Source organism: Melanotaenia boesemani, chromosome 10 (assembly GCF_017639745.1).
Source record: "Melanotaenia boesemani isolate fMelBoe1 chromosome 10, fMelBoe1.pri, whole genome shotgun sequence".
NCBI lineage: Eukaryota > Metazoa > Chordata > Actinopteri > Atheriniformes > Melanotaeniidae > Melanotaenia > Melanotaenia boesemani.
Genome location: NC_055691.1, coordinates 16,661,421 through 16,683,300, shown reverse-complemented (window position 1 = coordinate 16,683,300; position 21,880 = coordinate 16,661,421). Strand labels below are relative to the sequence as shown.

Genomic DNA, 21,880 nt, shown 5'->3' with positions numbered 1-21,880 from the left:
TCTAAGGTACAAGCATCCTGGATAGACATGCTAGATTTGATAAAAGGTGAAATAAAATCAAACTTGAAGCCAAAGAATGAAGAGTAAAAATGACCAAGAGAAAAGCACTGAACAGTATTTTAATCACTTTTATGCATTCTCGGGCACTTATCTTGAAAGCAACATTGTAAAACACATTACTGGTAAAGGATGAGAATACGTAGGGGGAGCTACAGATCTTTGTCTAACAAGTTCTGGCCATTACAAGATTTTGCTTTGTCATTGTGGAGAATTGTGTGCATTGATCAGGAAAGAGGAAGAGATTCCTTTTTAAAAATTAATGTCAAAGGATGTGAAAGTGTTTCAAAGATTCTGTGCAAAGATAAGAAAAGCCAGAACCACCATAGCAAATAAGACATTTTCTCCCAAGTTCTGTTTCCAGCCTATCAGTTCCTTCACATTAGTAGTTTTATTCCTTTGAGTTCATGTTTATATTTTATATAAATAAGCACTTGATATAAATAAAAGGCTGAACATAGCAGGCTTGTGTGCACACTGTCCACCTCTAAAAATCTTTACACCTGGAAGCACTTCCACAAATGAGAAATCCCATCAAACACCTGATGAATTACTTCATTGTGGGATTTATTTATTTTAAATGCTGCTTCAAGACTTAATGCTTTTAAGCTGATTCACAGCAGATATGAGTAAGCTAAAGCCATTGGCTGTAAAACTTTATCTACGCTTACTGACTTCAGGTGCAGAAAAAAAGAAAAAGGCTGGTGTTTCATTTTCATGCTATCGCCAGCTTTCATGCTACAACTCATCTAAAAACACTTTCTGCCTCATGGTGGGAGTCAGTGTACGGCTTTCTTCGCCCTCCTCCTCTTGTTTCTACGTCTGACCGAGCTGCAGGATGATTCTGTCTCAGCTGGCTGGAAGTGATCCATGATCTTCTCCTGCTCCAGCACAGATGCCATCTTCAGTGTGAGCTCCAGCTCCTTCAGGACTCCGACCAGGTCCTCCTCCTGGGCCCCCATATCGATGTGACCACCGCCCTCCTCATGTTCATGCAAATCTTCCTCCTCTCTTACCTCCACATCTCTTTCTGGGATCATGTCCTCATCTCTCGTTGCTGTAAAAACAGGTTTTTTCACAGAGTCTGTGCTCAGATCCTCTGCTCCATCAGCCTCTCCACTACATGTAATATCCTCAGGAAGGTTTCCTGAGCTGCTGTCCTTGTCCTCTTCTGTCCTCTCTATGTCAGCTCCTTCCGTCGGACTGTGCTGACAGCAGCAATGGGAATGTTCCCAGTATGGTTGAGGCTCGTCAGGATAATCAGCAAAAGCTAGAAAAATAAAAGCAACTTATTTGGAAGCCTGCAAGAAGAACAAACTGTCTGCACTGAACATCTGGGATGCAGTTAAGAAAAAAAAAGAAAGGGAAAAAATAAATCTGAAATGCAAGCCCAACTAAAACCTGTGTCTTCAGAGGTTCATATTATACCAGTGTAGGAACTTTTTTCTTTCAGCTTAAGAATTTTAGCTTTCTTATATCAATTAGAAAAATAATTTGTGTAATTTTAAAAAGATTAATTTTGATCTTATTTATCTTAACTTTACTCTGATATTTTATTATAATTTTTTAAGTATTTCTTTTCTATATATTTCATATTATTCTTGCAAAGCAGATATTAATGAACACTACAAGTGTCTTGTTTTCCTTTAAAGAGAAAAAAGTATCAGTACTGATATCCATGAGCCATAAACTAATGATATTGTATTGAAAGGAAAACTGCTGGTTTCAGCTCCAGTGTTTTCCTCATGGGGATCCTCCATCTTGGGGATTCTGCCTGCTCAGTCTGGGGGTTGTTGCTGAGGTGATCGCCGTTGTCTGGGTGGCCGGTCTGTCCTGATCGGGGTGGTTGCCATGATGGCAGCCGCTGTAGGACATGGGTGGACTGGCTCCTGGTGTGGATGGCTCCCCATGATATTAATGTTTCCTCGCAGCAGCATCAAGCCAGATGTTTATCACTTTAATTGTTTTATACTACTTTTAGTTCAGAGACAGAAATCAAGGAGTGATGTGCAGAATGCTTTGTGTGTGTATATATATGTTTGTGCGTGCAACTGTATGAAAGACTCTGGCTGTGTCCGAATGTGCACCCTACTTCCTACATAGTGCCCTATATAGGGGTCACGCCATTTTGTCAGAGTGTCTGAATATCCAGAGAGAAAAAAGTAGGGCACTCAAAATTACCCATAATGCATCTTGAAAAGTAGTGAGCATCGATGGTCACTAGACGGGTCAATATAGACCACAATGCATTGCGGGCAGAAGCTCAACATGGCGCAAGGAGGCGAAAAACTGAGCTGTGCAAAATTACCTACAAGCAAACAAAGAATAAAATACAACATAAGGAATAAAAATAATTAAAGCCGCAAGCGGCATCCATCGGGTCCGAGCGGCCTGGACCCCGCCACCCGATGTTGCCATGACAACAAGTGTTGTACTGTGTTTAGGACCCAACAAGTATGAATACTGTGAACTTTGGTGCAGTTCCCACGTATTCCTATGGAGATATGAGCAACCGTGTTTCATGGCGAGAAGGCTTTTTCTGTCGGTTGCCACGGTAACACGGTTTCTCCTATTAGAAAGATTTGAATAGCGTTTGTTCTCCAACTTGTCAGTAACGTTCCCACCAAGTTTGGAGTCTGTCGCACGAATCCCCTCAGACTAGTTCGTTCAAATGGAAGTGAAATCCAAGATGGTGGGCACCCCGTTACCATGGCAACAGGTGTTTGATTGACTTCTTTGCTGGACTTGGGGTGTCACACGTATGAATTCTGTCAAGTTTGGTGCAGATGCCACGTATTCCTATGGAGATATAAGCAAACCGTGTTTCATGGCGAGAAGGCATTTTTCCGTCGGTTGCCACGGTTACACGCTTTTTCCTATTAGAAAGATTTGAGGAGCGTTTGGTCCCCAACTTGTCAGGAAGCTTCCCACCAAGTTTGAAGTCAGTCGCACGAATCCCCTCAGACTAGTTCGTTCAAATGGCAGTGAAATCCAAGATGGCGGGCACCCCGTTGCCATGGCAACAGGTGTTCTATTGACTTCTTTGCTGGACTTGGGGTGTCACAAGTATGAATCCTATCAAGTTTGGTGCAGATCCCACGTATTTCTATGGAGATATGAGCAAACCGTGTTTCATGGCGAGAAGGCGGTTTTCCGTCGGTTGCCACGGTAACACGCTTTCTGCTATTAGAAAGATTTGAATAGCGTTTCGTCCCCAACTTGTCAGGAAGCTTCCCACCAAGTTTGGACTTAATGGCACGAATCCCCTCAGACTAGTTCGTTCAAATACGATGTGTGTAAAGTGCAAAAAATGGCAAAAAAATGGCCGAACACGCCAAGATGGCGGGCGACCTGTTGCCATGGCGACAGGTGTTACTTTGAGTTTTTTGGTCAACTCGGGGTGGTGCACGTGTGTGCCGAGTTTCGTCTTCCTACGTTGAAGTAGACTTCCGGGGCCCCATTCATGTGGTGATTTTTGGTGACTCTAGGTGGCGCTGTTGAGCCAATGTTGCATTGAAGTGTATGCGGACCTTATAATATCCGAGTTACGCCGGACGTGACGTCTGTGCCAAGTTTCACAACTTTTCATGGGTGTTTAGGGGGTCAAATTTGGGGTCAAAGCGCTTAGGAGAACGAGAATAATAAACATAGCAGAAACAATAGGGCCCCGCCATACTTTGTATGGCTCGGACCCTAAAAATATTTACACAAAACTTTGGATTGGATTTGTAATGACATCTTGACGCGGGTTGTGGTTGCCGTGGTGATGGCGGTAGTCATGTGGTCTGCAGCGAGGAAAAATAGGCAGTTTCGTGTCCGAACCCCAATAGAATGAGCGCACTATGTAGTGTGCTATGTAGTGCAGCCCTATGCAGTGAACGAGGGGTTAGGGAGTAGGGTGGACATTCGGACACAGCCTCTAACTTTTTTTTTTTTGTTTGTATTTTTTATGTAGTCTCTTTTGATGTGTACAAAGGTTTGTTTTGTTTTTAATATGCATAAATTGATTTTTTCATGTAAAGCACTTTGTGTTGCCCCAGCATGAAAAATGCTTTATAAATAAAGTTTGATTTGATTTGATCCATCCTTTGGATAAACTCCAGCAGGTCAGCGTTGTGTATAAAGTTTAATAAAGACGTCGGTAGTTTTTTACATAGTGTGTAGAACTGTGTTAAATCTTTTCAGACTGAAGTAATATCAAAGCTGAACCTTATTTTTGACACAAAATTAGATTTAAACTCAGTATGTCTTTTATTAGGCACTTTTTACCTACGAATAAAACAGACTGAAGCTACTGTGCATGTTAACATATGCTGCACATACAAGCATAATGTAAACATGGACTTTAAGCAAAGCTCAGACAACATCATGGCTGCATAAAGTAATATTTAACTAGTTAAATATGGAGTTTTTGATAGCTTGGCTTTTAGGTCAAATTTGAATTGATTAAATCTGAAATTGATGCCTTTCCTGGATTATGTGAGACCCAGAATATCCAGCTTGTATGGGTATCATTTTAAGGTATGGCTATACCTGTGATTGTTGTTATTCCCTCTGTACATATGAGCCTAACTGTACTGGGCTAGATTGTTGGGAAAGAATGGAAAATGTAGATTTGTGGCAAATTTATGAATAAATGTTAATAAAAAATATCTTCCAAAAATAAACATATGTGTTAAAGTTTTTTTCTCATACCATCCCAGTCTTCCTGTATCTTCTTCTCTGGAGCAATACCCTCCATCATCTGGCCTTCCTGCATCACCCGTGTTATCTCTGTCAGCTGCTGCAAGAGACTCTCCTCCTGGTCTGCAGTCACTCCCTTCACCCTGCAGTGCAGACAGACAACTGGCTTTCTCATACATTTCATTTGTTTTTACAATGTCTATGATTTTATGTCTTCCTGTCTTTTATTCAGTCTGCTCCTAATTGCTTCCTGATCTGCTTTTAAAGCCCAAAAATGCTCATTTTTATTCCAGTAAAGCTAAAATACCTGAGTGTTACACATGTAGCAATAAGCGATTTGTTTCTGTAGCAAAGCAGGATAATAAAAAATGATTCCTCAGTAAAAGGCACACACCCACCTGTCAGGACTGTGGTGGGCGCTGGAAACAATACTCTCCATCACCAGCTCCGTCTCCCTCAGCTTCTCTTGCAGCTGGGCCAGCTCATAGTCAGCTGGAGGGCAGAGAGGGGAAGACATTAATGGACAATATTTAAAAAAGAAAAAACACACTGAGGTAAAGCAATTTAGATCATTTGGGAAATGAGCTGTTGCATTGTTTCTTTTCCCAGCCTGGGTAGACGGCCATCCATCATGCTGTATGATGTTTATCGGAATCAATATGTGGGAAAATGACCAACACTCTTTTTTTTTTTTCATTACATTAATGCACCAAAAGATGAACGTGCATGTCAGATGTAAGGAGAGATGGGATGTGACTTATTAATGCAGATATGACACATAGGGAGCTCTTATTGTCTCCTTGGTGCTTATATTTTGGGTAACAGAGCTTCCTTCTGAGCCCAACAAAATGATCTGCATTCTGCAATTTATATTAGCACACATGATTTATTCATACTCACTCTAACAACCAGTATTGAGGAAAAATATGTCTTTATAGAATTTCATCCTTTTAGTCCTTGACTTACACTCCAGATGTTAAAAAAATATTTATGAATAGACAGAAATATATCAAAAGGCTAAAAGCTGAGGGTTGAAACTCACTGATCTTTCTCTTCATGTTCTCTGTCCGAACTGGAGGAAACCTGCCTTCTGGTGGCTTGCTGCTCCCCTTTGATGTGATCTAACAGGGAGACACCAACAGGATTAAAACAACAAATCCCACACACCCACAGCAAAGTGCCTGCTAAGGCTTAAAATTTTCACTTTTTTCTTTATTATGATTTGTTACTTCAGATCTTGCTTTTAAGTGTAGACTTTTATAATGGGCTGTTATGGACTCTGATTGAATACAGTGAAGGAGCTTCATAAGTACTTCCCCAGCTGTTTGGGGCCAGCAGCATTTTACCTTAAACAGTATGTAGAGAATGTAGAGTAAGATCCCAAAGCCGTACACTGGGATGATCTGTCCTGCCAGGTTGGATTTGCCTCCAGCTCCTGTCCCTGTTCCTGGTCCTTTGGCCCTGGCTATAGCCTCAGGATTTTGGGCCCTGGAGAAACCGGACCCTGCTGCCCTCTGGCCTCGGCCCTCTGGGGCCACCTGACGATGCATCATGGGTGGGAAATTACCAGAACCTGAAGGGATGGTGCAGATGGTTGAAGACAAGGATGTACTGATGTTTAAGAACATTGAAAGAAAATACTTAAACTATTCTGTCATTATAACCATGTATTTGCATCTTGGTTCAGAAGGTGTATTTTGTTTTGGCGCCCTCGTCAGGGAGGAGAGTGCAACTACAAGAACACATCGCTTATGTCCATCGCCATATTTTAGTCGTAAATAGTAAGAAATAAACATTAAATAGCAACTCTTCAGACACATTAATTTACGACTTGTATCCATTATCTGCGTGGGCACCAAAAGAAAAGCAGAGACCGCCTGAACATTAGAAAAATAACCATGAATGTCAACGCACCCTCCGGCCGTTCAGCAGCATCCCTCCTACCCCTGGATAACAGCATCTTGGGAAGCAGCAGCGCCACGCAAAGCACGAGACACGTAGCGAGAGTCACCTTTTGAAAGGTTGACATCGCCATAATTGCAGGTTAAAGGGTACCCTCCTCCCGAAAACTGATTATAATAGACAAATATGCGATGAGAGAATATGAGCGACGGGATTCGGTTGAACTTCCTTGTTGACTGGAGGAGCGGAAGTAAACCGTAGCTGCACTTACAACATTTCACCGCTAGATGGTGCCAAAACAGCTAAAGAGCAGAAGTATTAGGTATAGAAAGGCTTTCTATGAACAAATAATGATATAGATATTGATTAGTAAATTATAGGAATCAAATATTAGTCTTTATTCGTGTTTTTAGTGAACACACCTGCTGAACACACCATTTTATGTTAATGTGGGACATAAATTGTGTCTGATGAGATGTATCTTCAATTAGGCTTTCACCTACTCAAAAACTGTTAAAAAAGAATGTGTTATTAGCGTGAATATTTCCACACAGCCTTATTTTTTATGTGCTGTTGAAAGATCTTGCTCTGCACAAGGGATAATATAAATGTTAAGCTGAGGTTTCTGAAGGCAAACATTGGTGCACATGATGCTCATTGTGTGCAAAATGTGGCCAAACTTTATTAAGTCAAATCAAGAATTGATTGTCTTTAGAATGGCAGCATATTATTATAGAGGGGACATTGATCTTGCTTATATCTGAATCCAAAACAAGAAAAAAGTCTTAGTGGATTTGCTTTTACATGCAAGGAGAGAGCTAATTGCCTTCTTCCTAACAACTAATTACTGTGTCAGTTATTTTACCCACGCAGTAATTTAAGAAATTTTACTGTAATTCTCTTATATGTTGACTATGCTTGTTTTTTGTCATGTGGGGGCAGCAGTGATCTATGAGCAAAGATGGCAAATTCTTTTTCCTGACATCTATGGGCCTTATTGACCAATCTGTTAATTACTTAAAAGTTTTGAGCATATTTTTCCATAAGAATATCCACTTTATGCTTTAAATCGACTTAATGTAACACCTTTAATACATCTAATATGTATCTGCTGTTTGCTGCCTTGTTCCTAGTTGCCAGCCCTGACAAGTCAGCCCAACCCTAATAGTAGATTGGACTGATTCCTGAGGTTTATTGTGTATGAAACTCTGACTCACCTGGAGCACCTTATGCCATTGTCCTCGAAGTTTTGTGCAACAAAGCATGATGGGTTGAGCTCTTCATCTGCTGCTCTTCTTAACCTTGTGTGCCTCTTACAGTGATACAGGGTTAATCTAAATTCATCAGGTCATACTTCCTGCTCAAAGCTTTATACTTTCCAGCAAAATAAGCCTTGTTTTTCTTGCAATTAGCCTAATTACTATGTGTTTTTATAAGATTTCACATCCCTGTACCTGAGTTATTTTGCTTTGTGTGGGGTAGAACTGTTTTTACTTTTTCTATTAAACATTGTCAAGACTTTTACTTTTGATTTCATCAAACATTTAAGTGATTTCTGATCAAGACCATTCAAGTTTTCTTTCAATAATATTTCTTATTTAAAGATGATGGCTTACCACATAATCTTTTAGGGGTTTGATCATCTTCTTCTTCTTCTTCTTAGCTCGTCTTTAGTTGTTTCGTTTGCTTAATGCAGATCAACAATGTGACCGTTCTGAAACATCTTTTCTGAGACCACATGTATACACACACACGTATATATGTGCAGTTAGGGTTATAGCTTGTTGCCAGATGAAGCATATTATGAACTTGCTTTCCAACAAGCTAGTCGTTAAGCTGATTTGGTGAACTTTTTTGCAAAAAGAGGCTTATTTACACATCCCACAGCTATCACTCTTTTAGCTCTGTTTTGGTATCTATCAGTCATTGAAAGAAACACTGTACGTGGCTTTGAGGAGACCAAATTCTGCTAAAGCAAAATCTTTGTGAATCGGTGGGGATCAGGTTATAGGCAAACTGGTTTAAGATTATTTTTTTCTGTAAACAGCTTCTTCCTGTGTCTGTAAATGCATGATTAGATCAGTGAGAGGAAACGAAGAGTGAGGGTTGACTAAAAAACTCAATATAAACCATGCATAGCACCAAGTATGTTACAATTCTAGACAATCATTCAACAGCTGTAAATCTGAGTTTAATACTTGAAAATTTTATCTTGAACTAAGTGAAGAATGAGACAAAAATAAATTTTGGGGAGAACATTTTGCTTTGGATTACCTCTTTCCTTTCTTAATGCATAAACATCTTATGATCAATAATATCATCATGTAGTGTCTCAAGGGAATCATAATATAATATTATCTATTCTATTCTATTCTATTCTACAGTCATTTAGCAGACGCTTTTATCCAAAGCGACTTACATTTGAGAGGAAGAACAACACAAGCATGAATTCAAACAAGATGGGACGTCATAATTAAGTGATAATCAGACCGCTTTTGAGTCCAGTTGGACCCAGGTGCTGTCATGTAGTGCTAGTGCAGTGCATATAATTTTTTTTTTTTTTTTCCCTCTGAAGTTGTGTTCTTACAGCTTTTTCATCATATAAATAATAATGCCCCCTCAGATCTTTACATGTGCCTGTATACTCACAGGAGGACAGTAATAACTTTATGAATTTTTTTCGTGTACACAGTACAAGACATCAGGACCAGTATTAATCTTCACCTTATAAATGTTAGTTTGACTGACTTTTCACTTTTGTGCTCTTGGTCTTCCTTCACTCCAGTCAGCCTACAGGATGTGATAGCCTTAGTGGGAAAGATGAAACCGTCTTCGAGCCCGGCTGGCATTGTTCCAACGTTGCTGTTTTTAAAAACTTTTGATGTTGTCAGCCCCTGTTTGGTAAAACTGATTAAACTCTGGCTTAACCATTTGTTTTCGAAATTTTAGAAAGGTTAGTGGCAGGCCAGGTGACGTCTTTTATGGAGCAGCATGATTTCTATGATCGCTTTCAGTCAGGTTTTTGGAGAACGCTCCAGTTTCCAGTGATGTGATGATGGCTGCGGACTCGGGTCTCTACAGTTTTGGTTATATTCTGGATTTAACTTTTAATGTTGTTGTCAACAATGTAATGTCTGATGTGTCCAACCTGTCTTGTGGAGTTGCACAGGGTTCTGTTCTTGGTCTGTTTTCTTTTTGTTGTACCTGATGCTTCTTGATCAGCTGATTCTTGGTTTTAGAAATGTGTCCTATCACTTTTACACTGATGATATGCAGTTGTATTGTTCTTTCAAGGACTCAGAGTTTCCATTTTTTATCTGTGCTCCTAGAATGTATGTCTTGCATCAAAAACTGGCTCTCTTCAAATTACCTTCAGATAAATTCAAGCAAAACAGAGACTCTGTTATTATTGATCCCGATAAAAAGATCCCCCTGATCAAAAACCGTCTTGATGCTCTGGGCTTGTCTTTTAAAACCAGCCACAGAAACCTTGGGGTTGTGTTTGATCAAGCTGTTTTTGGAGGGTCATTCCTGACAGCTGACCAAAAGTTGTTTTTATAATTTGAGAACTGTCTCTGAAGTCAGGAGAATGTTGTCAAAATCAGATCTTGAAATGATTATTTATGCTTTTATCTCAGCTCGTATTGATTGTTGTAATTCTGTTTACAAAGTGTTTCAATGACACTCCAGTTAGTGCAGAACTTTGCCACCAGACTATTAACATTAACTATTAACCGCCCTGAACGACCCACATCACCCCTTTATCAAGACTTCATTGGCTTCCAGTGAAATTTCGCATTGACTTTAAAATTTTGGTTTAAACAATCCGGGTGTTACATGGTCAGGTCCCCCAGTATATTGCCGACTTGCTGTGTTCTTACTCCTCAGGGTGCACCCTTCGGACATCAGGCAGAGCCTCCTGAAGGTCCCAAAGACCCATTTTGAAACCCGGCGAGACCTGGCTTTTCAGGCTTATCCCCCAGACTCTGAACTGACTTGCCCCTGTCCCTCCGTGTGGTGAGTCCATGAACTCTTTTACAAAGCAGTTGAAAACTATTTTATTCAGGAAAGCTTTTTGTTGATGGTTATCATATATTTTATGAAATTATTGTGTTGTTTTTTTGCACCCATTTTTTGTACAGCACTTTATAAGTGCTTTATAAATAAACTTTATTTACTTTACTTAATAAGTACACAAACTGTAATTAAAATCCAGTTTTATTAGCCAAGAAAAAACAAGCTGAGTATGAATAAAATTACAGAGGATGTGAATTCTGGGTGAAGAGGTTGACGATATTGTGATGCTAGTCTCCTCCTTTGTTAGCTTAACTAAGCCAAGCATGTGCCTTTTTTTTTTTTTTTTTCTTTTTAAGGAGAGACGGGGGAGGCAGAGCAATCTCACCATCATAGGAAACTGTGTGCTCTTCTTTCTTAAATCAGCTTGTTGGTTCTGTGATTGGCTTCACTCCTTTAGATGTTTCACGTTTGGTGAAACTGACTCAACAAATGACCTGTAAACCGTTTCTTTCTTTTCAACAATCACAGCAAGTTCTCTGGAAAACATCCTCCTGATGGTTTAGGCATTTCTTCACTTTCTCTTCCTGGATGCTTTCTAATCCAAGCGAACAGAAATGTTTTTAGTTCAGTTTTTAGGGAAGCAACCATGCAGCTCTATAGCAAAGAGTTCAAACATGGGCTGCAAATGTGCCCTATCTTTTTTTTTTTTTTTCCCCCCCACCCTACGGAGTTCAGTCTGAAGCAAAAGGCTGATGAAGAGTGTGCTGCTGTGAGTTTCATGGTCCAGCTGGCTCACTGTGGTACTTCTCCTGATCTGCGGGGAGACAGAAGAAATATAAAAAATCTCCAGGTAGCCGAATCTGCCCCCCCCCCCACCATAAAAAAGAAGAAGACAGACAAAAATGAAAAGCTCAGCACCAAATGTGTATTGATTCGCTCTAAAAAAAAAAAACATTTGCCAAAAACAACATTGTTCATCCAAGATTTCAAATTCAACTAACGGGTTTGCTTCTGAGAGCCGGAGATTTAAGAGCTGCTGTGGCCACATGAACACTGACATTTAGGTGAACATAAAATGCTTTGTCCATCCCTTGATTATTTGGGTTTTTCCACAATGTTTTTCATGTTTTATAAGATAAACTATGCTTTTCTCCTAATTAGATTTGCCATTTTTAGGTGTGTGTGTGTGTGTGTGTGTGTGTGTGTGTGTGTGTGTGTGTGTGTGTGTGTGTGTGTCATGGCCAATACTGTTTCTACTGTCAATGTGCAATCAGAGGAATTTTTTTTGCTATTTATTTATTTACTAAATTAATGGCTGATACAATTTAACTGAAAGTCAGTGTGTGTAGCTAAGAAATGTAAAATATCAGTAATAGTAAACAAAAATATAAATAAAATTGTAATTGTTTAGATAAATAAGCTGAATTTGGAGGGGTGGGGTTGTATGTTTACTGCTGTGTAGTTAACAAAATATGGTGTTGCTTTATGAATTGTTAGAAAACCTGATTTGTCACCTTTACAATGAGGTATAACTTGTATGGACTGTTATTCTGTGAAATGAACAACACAGCTAATGTGTGTGTAGTGCTCCCAAAAAATGTGTCAATATCCCCTGAAATATTTGCCTGTTGGTATTTACTCATGCTTGAGTTTCTGGGTGGATTGGGTGAACGCATGCTATCATAGAATCAGCAACATGTAGAAGACATATGCTGCCACAGCAGCCCGGCACCTCCTCCTCATGCTGGTTACCAGCCTGGTGACCAGGAGTTGTTGGCTACCACCAGTTTGATTGTGATGGTCACTCTAATCATTAGGCTCCCAAACTTTTTGAGCAATGACCCCCAAGATAGCATGTGTTGCTGTTCGCAACTCGAACCCAAAACGATCTGATGAATGATCTAGCCAACTCCTAAAATTTTCCGTGAGGGTCGGGACCCCCAGTTTGGGAAAGGCTGTTGTAATGCATACAGCACACCCAAGCTGATTCCACCATTGTTCAGTAGGGCTGAGGTCTGGACCTGCAGAAGGGTCATCCCATCATCTTTCTCAAATTGTCTAGGTACCCTGTGATGATCTTGGTTTTGTGGGGGAGAGAGTTAGCCCCCTGGAGGATGGACTTAGGTTCCAGATTCTGGAGGATATGAGGTCACCACTGGCTCCAGAATCTCATTCTGATAGTCTGTTTAACACTCAGGTGCCAATCATCCACTGGTGACTGGCTAGCAACACTTGAATCTCTAAACAAAAGTCAAAACCACCAGGAGAATGTTGCAGAGGATTTTTGGGATGCAGGTTTAGCTTGTTGCTCATTCCACAGAAGCACGATCCTTACAGGTTAACCTCACTGTGAAGGTGACAAACCAGGCTCTTTACAACACAATCTGGAATTTTTAAAGAGGAGAAATAATCAACCAAACATAAATTTCCCATCTTTTTGAGCTAAGTTTATTGGACAATAACATCCCACCTAAGATGTTAAAAATAATAATTATTATTTTATACTGTTTTATGTAGTTTCTTCTTACATTAATTCTAGTGGCATAGCGACCAGGTAAAGATGTAATTCTACATTAGTTAAAAAACTAAGAAAATCTACACAAAAATAAAACACCAATAAATTTAGAGTTACAACATTTGGGAGGAAAAATGGCTAAACTATAATCATTCCATCAACTCTGCTAAGTTGGAGCCACATTTCCACAACAGACTCCCATCTTTAAGCACTCCAAACTAAACATTTGTCTTCACATAGTTCAAGAAACCTACATTTTCACATCACTTAACGATAGAGCTGACTTAATTCTCCAGAGTGCTTGAAAACTTAACAGTTATTCCTTTGGAAAAAAAAAAGAAAAGAAGCATGATCTCTCAATTCTGTCATTTTACAATGAACTCTGGTTGATCTTAAATCAACCAAAAGGGAAAAAAAAGCATCATCTTAAATCTATCATTTACGAAGTAACAGTTAGGTACATCTTATGAATTGCAGTTGCTTAGTTAGCATTAAAATGATATGTCCTGGTGGCTTTCTGAACCACAACAGACCTGAAACCATCATAATTTTAGATTCTGTGGTATTGGTTGAACTTATTTTCCACTTTCCTCAAACCATCTGCTCTCACAGATGACCACTGCTAACACCCATCAAGAGGTACAGTAGAGGAAGCCTCAGGCATGTGCTCTATTCTTATGGGACAATTTGTCTGAAATTTAAAACTTGAAAAAAGTTCCTTTTAGCTTGTATAAACCTACAGGCAATATGTTTGAATGACCTCAGTAATGATGGGGCATCCAGTGTCACGTTTCTGAAGTCATGTCAACTCAGACCTGCAGGAATTCAGTTTAAAATACCATCTGTTTTCTGTATCGTCTTGGTTATTGGAGTTTTTTCTAAAAAGTATCTAGCTGCATATCCTAAAGATGGGATGATATGTTGCTGCTTCAGGATCACTTTCAAATGGTAGTTTGATCCACAGTTAAAGTGTAAAAGCGATTGTTTTCATTTTTAGCATGAGCAAAGTATCGGTAAATAGAGGTTTATTCATCCAGACAAAAATTCCTTAGTATCATTTTGTTTAGCTATAGCATGTTAGCCTAACACCAGACTGTTTCAGTTCTACTGTGCTATACTAAGGGCACATTCACACTGCAGCGGTTTGGTCCGCTTCCACAAATGATAGGGAAACTGCTGCGTAAACAAGATATCCTCCACTATCCCTGATTTCAGTTGTGTTCTTTGTTCCTGAATCACATAACCAACAGCAGAAATGTCTCTCTAACTGGCTGCACTGGACGCTGGGATGGTGAGACACTGGGATACTCTTGCAAGGCTTCCCAGTAAAGGTGACCCCGGCGACTGGTAAGTAAAACATTTGTCATGTCCATAAAAATTCTATTGTTACCCATGATCCGCCAGGACTAAATAAATATCCACACGTACCTGTGAAATTTAATCTATGTCATTTTTACCCACAAAGAGTGTTTTTGCGGGTTACCTATCGGTAACACGACCAGTTGCAGGACTCTGCCCAAGACCGCATTGTCATTGTTTACTGTTTACTGGTGGTGAAGCAGGCGACAGTAAGATTTCCTCTTTCAGTCCTCACCAGTCAAGAAACCTGCTTTTCTTCTTCTTCTTGCTTTTTCATTATTGATCATTGGTTGTTTTGGGAAGTATCGCCCTCTAGCGTGCAGTTGTTTTAACAATGTGAAGTTCTCCAGGCAGTTGGTTTGGCTCATTTCAGTTAAGTGCAGTTTGAACACAAACCACACCAAAGAAAGGTGTGAAATTTCTTCGGAAATCCAAGCATAATCTATCCGAGTCCCTCTGGACTATCCTGGTGTAAATGCACCATAAGGGCTGCTCATGCTAGCTCAGCGCTGACCATTTTTGTATTGCAAAAATGGTCTTGATCTCTGGAAAAAGCCTTTCATTTACATTTTTTTTTAAGTTTTTGCAGCTCTAATCACTCAAATTCTGCAACTGATCAAGGTTACTCACCATTTAATGGCTTTTTAATAGATTTAATTTAGTCTTTTCTGCCCTAATATAGTTTTCAGTGGATGAAAAGCCAACATCTTTGGTGGTATTACTGCATAACTTGCACTTTTGTGAGGGGATCATCAATGTAATATGATACAAATAGATTTTGAGAAACATGTACTGCCAACCACACAGCATCTTTTTCACAGTGTTGCCTTCATTAATTGAGCAAGACAATACCCGGACAAAAGGCCTAAACTAAATTACCCTGCCAGAAGTTCAGGCCTGACACCCACTAAGAACATTTTGTATGAAATGAAAAGCATGACAGCTGAGTTTAACTGTTGAACTGCTGAAATTCTATATCAATCAAAAAGGACTGTGTTTTAATAGTTTCCAAACAAAAATTCATGTTAAAAAGGGAAGATGCAACATATGTCTGTTCCAAGTTTTCTAAAACATGTTGGTAGTATGAAAATTTAATTCTTAAGTCCTCATCCTTTGGTATGAAGCCTCATGTCTACACATGGTCCTGTTTGGGATGAGCTTGCATGTATACCATCCAGATATCTCTGCGCATGGTTTGGTTCAAACTGTCAGTGCAGCTGTCTGGGACTGTAATTTACCGTCATCAGAATATTACCTCTTATTGCGGCTGCCTCTCAGTGCTGCCATTAAGATGGCCTCCTTCATAGTCCAGCTGGCACAGGATCATGTTGTTCTTGAGGAAAAACTTGTCTCCCACACAAAATCTGTAGGGAGAAATAAACTATGAAATTGGGTTTTGGTTATTGCTGGACCTGAAGTGAATCATGAGGTCCCACATGAGCATTGCAGGCATATTTTCATGTATCATACATCACTGGTATGATAATCAAAAAATTAATGCAGCATAACTGTGGCCGAACTATCTGAGTGAAATACAAAATGCTTTAACCACTTGAGCTTGTACATTGTCTGGATTTCATCACTTTGTGATTACAATGCAGTTCTAATATGCTTATAATGACCAGTGAGCTCACCAGTACACCTCCCAGATAAGTCAACTGAATTTGATCTCCCTGGCTAATTGCTCCCCTAATCTTACCTCTGGCGGCAGAGCTGACAGGCAAAGCAGTCTAAATGGTAGACGTTGTCTCTGGCTCTCATCACCATCTCAAAGGCAGGGATCAGCTTACTGCAGGCTGCACAGTTCCCCGTCACCCCAAAGAGCCTGCAGAGGGAGAAAGGGTGACAAGCAGGCCTGTAATCTGGACGCACACATGGATACGTTTCAGACAGGAGCTGCAGAGAGGGGAGGGAGGGAATTCTACAACAAAGGGGGAGTACAAGGTTGAAAAGTCAACCTATCTCAGAGAGCATCACAGATGTTGCTCATGGCCAATTTCCAAATAATCATTTACTGTTCTGAGGTAGCGATCTGCACTACATTTTCTACAGATCACTGATGCCGGTCTCTGCTAAAGCAGAGCTCACATCTTATCGTCTATCCATGTAGCCAAGTGTGAAAAGGGATTGAAATTAACCCACTAATACTAATTATGAACCGATAAAAGGGATGAGCTTGTCATAAAAAGAACTGCAGTCATGTCATAAAACTGTGACTGCAATTAACCAGTGTGTTTTTTTAATGTATTTTTAAAGTTTAACTACAACAGATAAGAATTTTAAAAAGCTGGAAATAATCACAATTCTGGAGCTGGAAGCAGAAAATGGTTAATGTCTTCAAATATCAGATGACTGAGATGATTAATTGTTTCAGTGCTACCACACAGTACTGCTAAAATAACTTAGCAATTACTATTAGTAATTGAGTGCTAAGCACTTAGCTCCTCATGTTCCTTTTTCATTACTTAGTAAGCACTTATGTTGTTTGCTTTGTTGTAGTATTAATTAGTTATGTCTGGTTTAACTCATTAATAGTTGGCTGGAAGTTTATTATAGTGGCTTTGTGTCTGTTGGTGTATATGGCATGATTAAAGGCCTAGCAATTCAGCCAGCCAGCCTGTAATAAAGTGAATATACTCCCATCATCTCCTAACAATACCATTCCTACTCTTATACAGACAGGGCTATAGATTATTTTCTTGTATAATCAAACCTCTGCTTTATTATATGAAAATGCTATTATATCAGCTACTAATGGAGAGTATCGAAGTGAAAATTAAATTATATCATAATGTCACACTTTGGATGGAAATGTCATTTACTTCCAGATGGGTCAGATTCAATTTACGGACTACGCTGAAACTAACAATTAAACTTCCTGAGAACTAGCTCTGTGCTGCTTTTAACATTCTATGCTGGCCAGCTGCAGATGGCCTCACCTTTCATTCACCTCCAGCAGAATGAACAAATAGCTCCCTCAGAGCCTGACACACATCAAGACAAGTGGCCATAGCTGATTTCCATATTCCATTAGAGGCCAAGTAGAAAAGGGGGATTGAGAGGAAATGTTATGAAAAAAACAACTTCCATACAATGAGAGAGAAAAGCACCAAGAATTTGCCTCCCATCCACACACAACAAATGAAAAACGTCATCAAATGAGTGACTAAAGCAGGAACAAAAGAGAGTCCTAATTAACAGAATGTTCTGATCTAACGAGCCTGAATCCTTCACAGGCACCTGGTGGGTTTTTCCTTCTCCTTAACGAGGCTACGAAGCTCAATGCTAATTCTCCACTAATGGTCCAATTAAAAAAAATCACATGGTTTTAATCCCGCTCTTCAAAGGCTTTTTGGTCTGCACCCTTGCAATGATGAGGAAAACAGGAGGCAATCTAGCCAATTTAACTGTCAAAAGGGGTTTTGGTCTCTTAAGTGCAGTGCAGCTAATGAGCGACTTAGCCCCAACCAAATCCAGCTGGATTGTACATGAGACTAACACATGAGTTCAGCAACGTGGCTGAGAAATCAGGAGTTCTCCTGCTGACCTGACACCAGACATCGTTATTTTAGACAAGGAAATTTGGGGTGTAACTCTCAGAAGAGCTGCTCGAGCCAGGCTTACATTTCTCTCAGTGTTGTCATCAAGATTCCTCGACTTTAGATAGATAGATAGATAGATAGATAGATAGATAGATAGATAGATAGATAGATAGATAGATAGATAGATAGATAGATAGATAGATAGATAGATAGATAGATAGATAGATAGATAGATAGATAGATAGATAGATAGTCAAATTTGTGTTGAAGGTTCATCAAAAACGCAAACAAGGGAAAACCTGGAAATCATCAAGTACACCAAGCACTCTTCTGGCTTCACTCTATATTTCTTTAGCGATGACTCAAAACGTGGTAAAAGGTCAGCAGCCTGCCTGTTCTGCTACTGCTTTCATTCCTCCAAACTGTGTAAACTCCCTGCTGACTGTTGCATTTGTTGTCAGCTTTCTTAAAGCTTGAAACACTCCAGTTATTGTATGCTTTGAAGAATGTAATGTTGCTGTTATGGCTAAGAAATCAACCAATGCAACTGCACATGATAAACCTGTTTAAATCTGGGAGATGTGTCAAATGCTGGTAACCTTTTATGCAATATTGGTTCTTAAACCAGCCTTCTTGGACTAATAGATTACTGACTGATTAATAAGAGGAATAGGTTGCACCATTCAGCTCATTATTGTTACATATTTTATGCTTAATTTCTGCATACCACTGAAATGAATGGTATCGGAGATAGTTTATGTTGGAGATGTGCAAGCCATCACTATCTACACCCTCTCTCCATTTTTCTTTTTGTCATGGAAGTCATACCTCAGATAGTCTCTGCGGCAGAGGATGAGGTTGGCCCGGGTGTAGAGGGTGGAGCCCACCCGGCCCAGGCAGCAGTCACAGCAGGCACATTTTAGACAGTCCTCATGCCAGAACCTGTCAAGTGCCTGCAGCATGAAGCGGTCCCGGATTTTTCCATTACAGCCAGCGCATCCTCTTGGCTTCTCTCTGGACTGGAGGGACACAAGAGACACACCTGCAAGGAAATAGCGCAACAGGTAAACAGGATGACTGAAAAGAAGATTTAAGAAGGTAATTCATATCAGTAAGCCATATTTAATATTGCCTAGTTTAAGTTGGAACATTAAACCATTACAGTATAGCTTTTAAAGTTGTTGTTTTATTTATCTCAGTTGAATAAAAGCCTTAAGTCCTAGACTTATCTATTGTTTTCTAGTAAATCTTTCTCTCTCTCTATGGTCTTTTTATAAAGTACATTTAGTTGCAGTTTACCTTTTCATTCTGTTTTGTTGTCATCGTGTTTTCATTTATTTTAATATAATGTGAGATTAAAGGAAATTCACTCATCTCACGTGAACTTATTAAATAGTGAATGCAGTTAAACACAATTCCCTCTTGACTGTTAAAAAAAAATGCACCAAAAATATAGATCTTTGCACCGAGAACAGTTGTATCAAGCATTACAATAGTTACTAAAGTTGAGAAATACAGAATATAGATTCAAAAGAAGAAATACACCACACTTACTCTCCTCCTTGTCCAGCACCATCCTTCAGGAGAAAAGACTACAAACCAGAAACAGAAGAAATACCACTCCTTCTTCTCCTGCGTGCAAGATTACGCCACGACAAGCGATAATGAACACAGACCGCCTCGACGCAGAGCGTAAATTTCTGTTATCAGCCTGAAGTCTCTCAAACTTCGCTTCTGCTCCTCATCGTCCCCGAAGAAAGCCCGGAAAAAAACAGCCGCTATTCGGATCTCGAGAGTGGGTGAAAATAGTCTGTGGTTGGATGCAAATAGCGCCCACGACTCTCACCTTGCCGAGCAGGAGAGATGTCCTCAAATCATGAGCGGCTGTACTCAGTGTTGGCTGATGTCAGAGCAGAAGTATGTCTGTATCTGCACGGGCTGCGGCTGTTCCTCTCAAATGAGCCCCTCTGCTGAGTCTGCCTCCACGCAGCTCCCTCCCTCTACATGAGATGGGGAAAAAAAGAAAAAACTCCCACAGTCAAATGGTTTTTTCAGCGCTGCGTGCTAATTATATAAAGTCATTATGCTCAGATCTGATAGGAACCGCCCCTCCCTTTTGAAATCAATTATTCAATACACAGTCACACACCGGGACAGCCCGGGCCTGAGGTGTTTTAGAATGAGCTTATTCAACTCCAAGGACACCAATTATCTCCAGGGCGCCCTGTAGTCAAAGCCGTGGCTTTTCAGCACGACAGATGAAGGGCTCTTCGCATGCGCACGCGCGACTGTGTGCGCTTGTGCGTCTGCCAGGTGTTCATCTATTATATTTTCTATGTAGTAATGTTTTTTAAGTCATAACAGATTAGCTATGGGTGGCCTATAATAGCACCATAAGACCCAATTAAAGAGTTAAATACAATAGAAGGCAATTATGGGTTTCTGAACCTACTGTTCAAGAATGCAGGTGATTAATACTCTATATACTCTACACCATCTCTGCTGGAATACTCTATATCAATTACATTTACAGACTGGATGGCGCTATAAAAAGCAGCTAAAATAACTACAGGTTTCCATAGGAACACATAAGAATAATTATAGGCTTATTACAGGCTCAAATGAACCTGGTAAGTAGGTCATTAACGATGGCCTTGAACACTGTGGAAATGCAAGACTATAAAGGCTCTAAAGTTCATCTTTCTCCAAAGCAGATATACTGCTGACATGTAGGAATATTTTAGTATTAGCCTATAGGATAGGCTATACATCACAGCAGATAAAGATCTGTCAGTATTCAACCAATATAGCATGCCTACATAAAAATACATTACAATTTAAAATGTCTTGATTGAAAATGAAAGTTTTTAACTTTGTTGGCGTGTATAAGATTTTTTTATGTGTTTTACGACATATCATGAAGAAAATCAGCCATAATGCTACAGAGTCCTGTTTTGAATCTTTGGAAAATCATCCACAGCCTCTTAAAGTTGAAGTCAGTCAGCTTGTATTTTCCCTGCAGAAAATTTGTGAAACCTTTTTGTAAAGTTTGACTACACATCTTTTTTGCATGCAATGTGAGGAACTGATTAAATTAGAAGCTACTGCAAGGCAGAGGAGAAGTTAGCTGGGAGTTAGCAGTCGCTAGCATCTAGCAACCTAGGCTAAGCCTGATTGAGGGCACAGTGAGCCAACGCAATCAAGGCACCACTGGTGGAGATTAGCATAGATCCCCAAATAAAGAATGAGGAAAAATGTGGTAAGTGGCACTAAAACCATTTAAAGCTGTAATAAAAAATTTGAAATGTACTATTTAAAGAATGGGGTATTAGGGAGAAGCTGCTGAAACTGGGAACATTAGTAAACATACCTACACTACTTATAACAAGTTAGAGATATTCGGCTTGCATGACATCAGAATATGAAATGCACCAGGAAAATAAACTTTACAAGTTTACTTAATTTAATTTTTTCTAAACCTTTGAATGCACATGTACAACTGTTGTCTATACAACGTTTAAGTACTTGTTGCAAAACATGTTGTTCTATAACAAGGTGATTAACCACAAAAAAAATCCAAAAGAAGTGTCTGAACCACAAATCGACACTACTAAATGTATTGGTTCAATGACTGTTCACATTTTTAATATCATAGGCAAGACAAGTTTATTTGTATAACACATTTCATGTACAAGACGTTCAAAGTGCTTCACATAAAACATTAAAAGCATTACAGCGAGGTGCAGGAAGCATTAAAAAAGTACATTAAAACAAACTTCACAAAGAAATAAAAAAAAACAGAAAA

The 21,880-nt window shown here is 39.6% G+C and overlaps 2 protein-coding genes across 2 annotated transcripts; both read right to left on the bottom strand.

Annotated features, from left to right (window-relative positions):
• Nucleotides 1-109: 109 nt before the first annotated feature.
• ric3b (RIC3 acetylcholine receptor chaperone b) lies at nucleotides 110-6,870 on the bottom strand. The gene is made up of 6 exons (XM_041997973.1): nucleotides 6,655-6,870; nucleotides 6,087-6,313; nucleotides 5,783-5,861; nucleotides 5,139-5,232; nucleotides 4,753-4,883; nucleotides 110-1,327 (listed from the first exon to the last, which is right to left on the bottom strand). Exons 1-6 carry the CDS (start codon nucleotides 6,773-6,775, stop codon nucleotides 837-839), a joined length of 1,143 nt encoding a protein of 380 aa, XP_041853907.1. The 5' UTR covers nucleotides 6,776-6,870; the 3' UTR covers nucleotides 110-836.
• Nucleotides 6,871-11,007: 4,137 nt separating this feature from the next.
• Nucleotides 11,008-20,212, bottom strand: LOC121648197 (rhombotin-1-like). The gene is made up of 5 exons (XM_041998174.1): nucleotides 19,630-20,212; nucleotides 18,904-19,117; nucleotides 16,233-16,358; nucleotides 15,789-15,897; nucleotides 11,008-11,473 (listed from the first exon to the last, which is right to left on the bottom strand). Exons 1-4 carry the CDS (start codon nucleotides 19,649-19,651, stop codon nucleotides 15,792-15,794), a joined length of 468 nt encoding a protein of 155 aa, XP_041854108.1. The 5' UTR covers nucleotides 19,652-20,212; the 3' UTR covers nucleotides 11,008-11,473; nucleotides 15,789-15,791.
• Nucleotides 20,213-21,880: the final 1,668 nt, after the last annotated feature.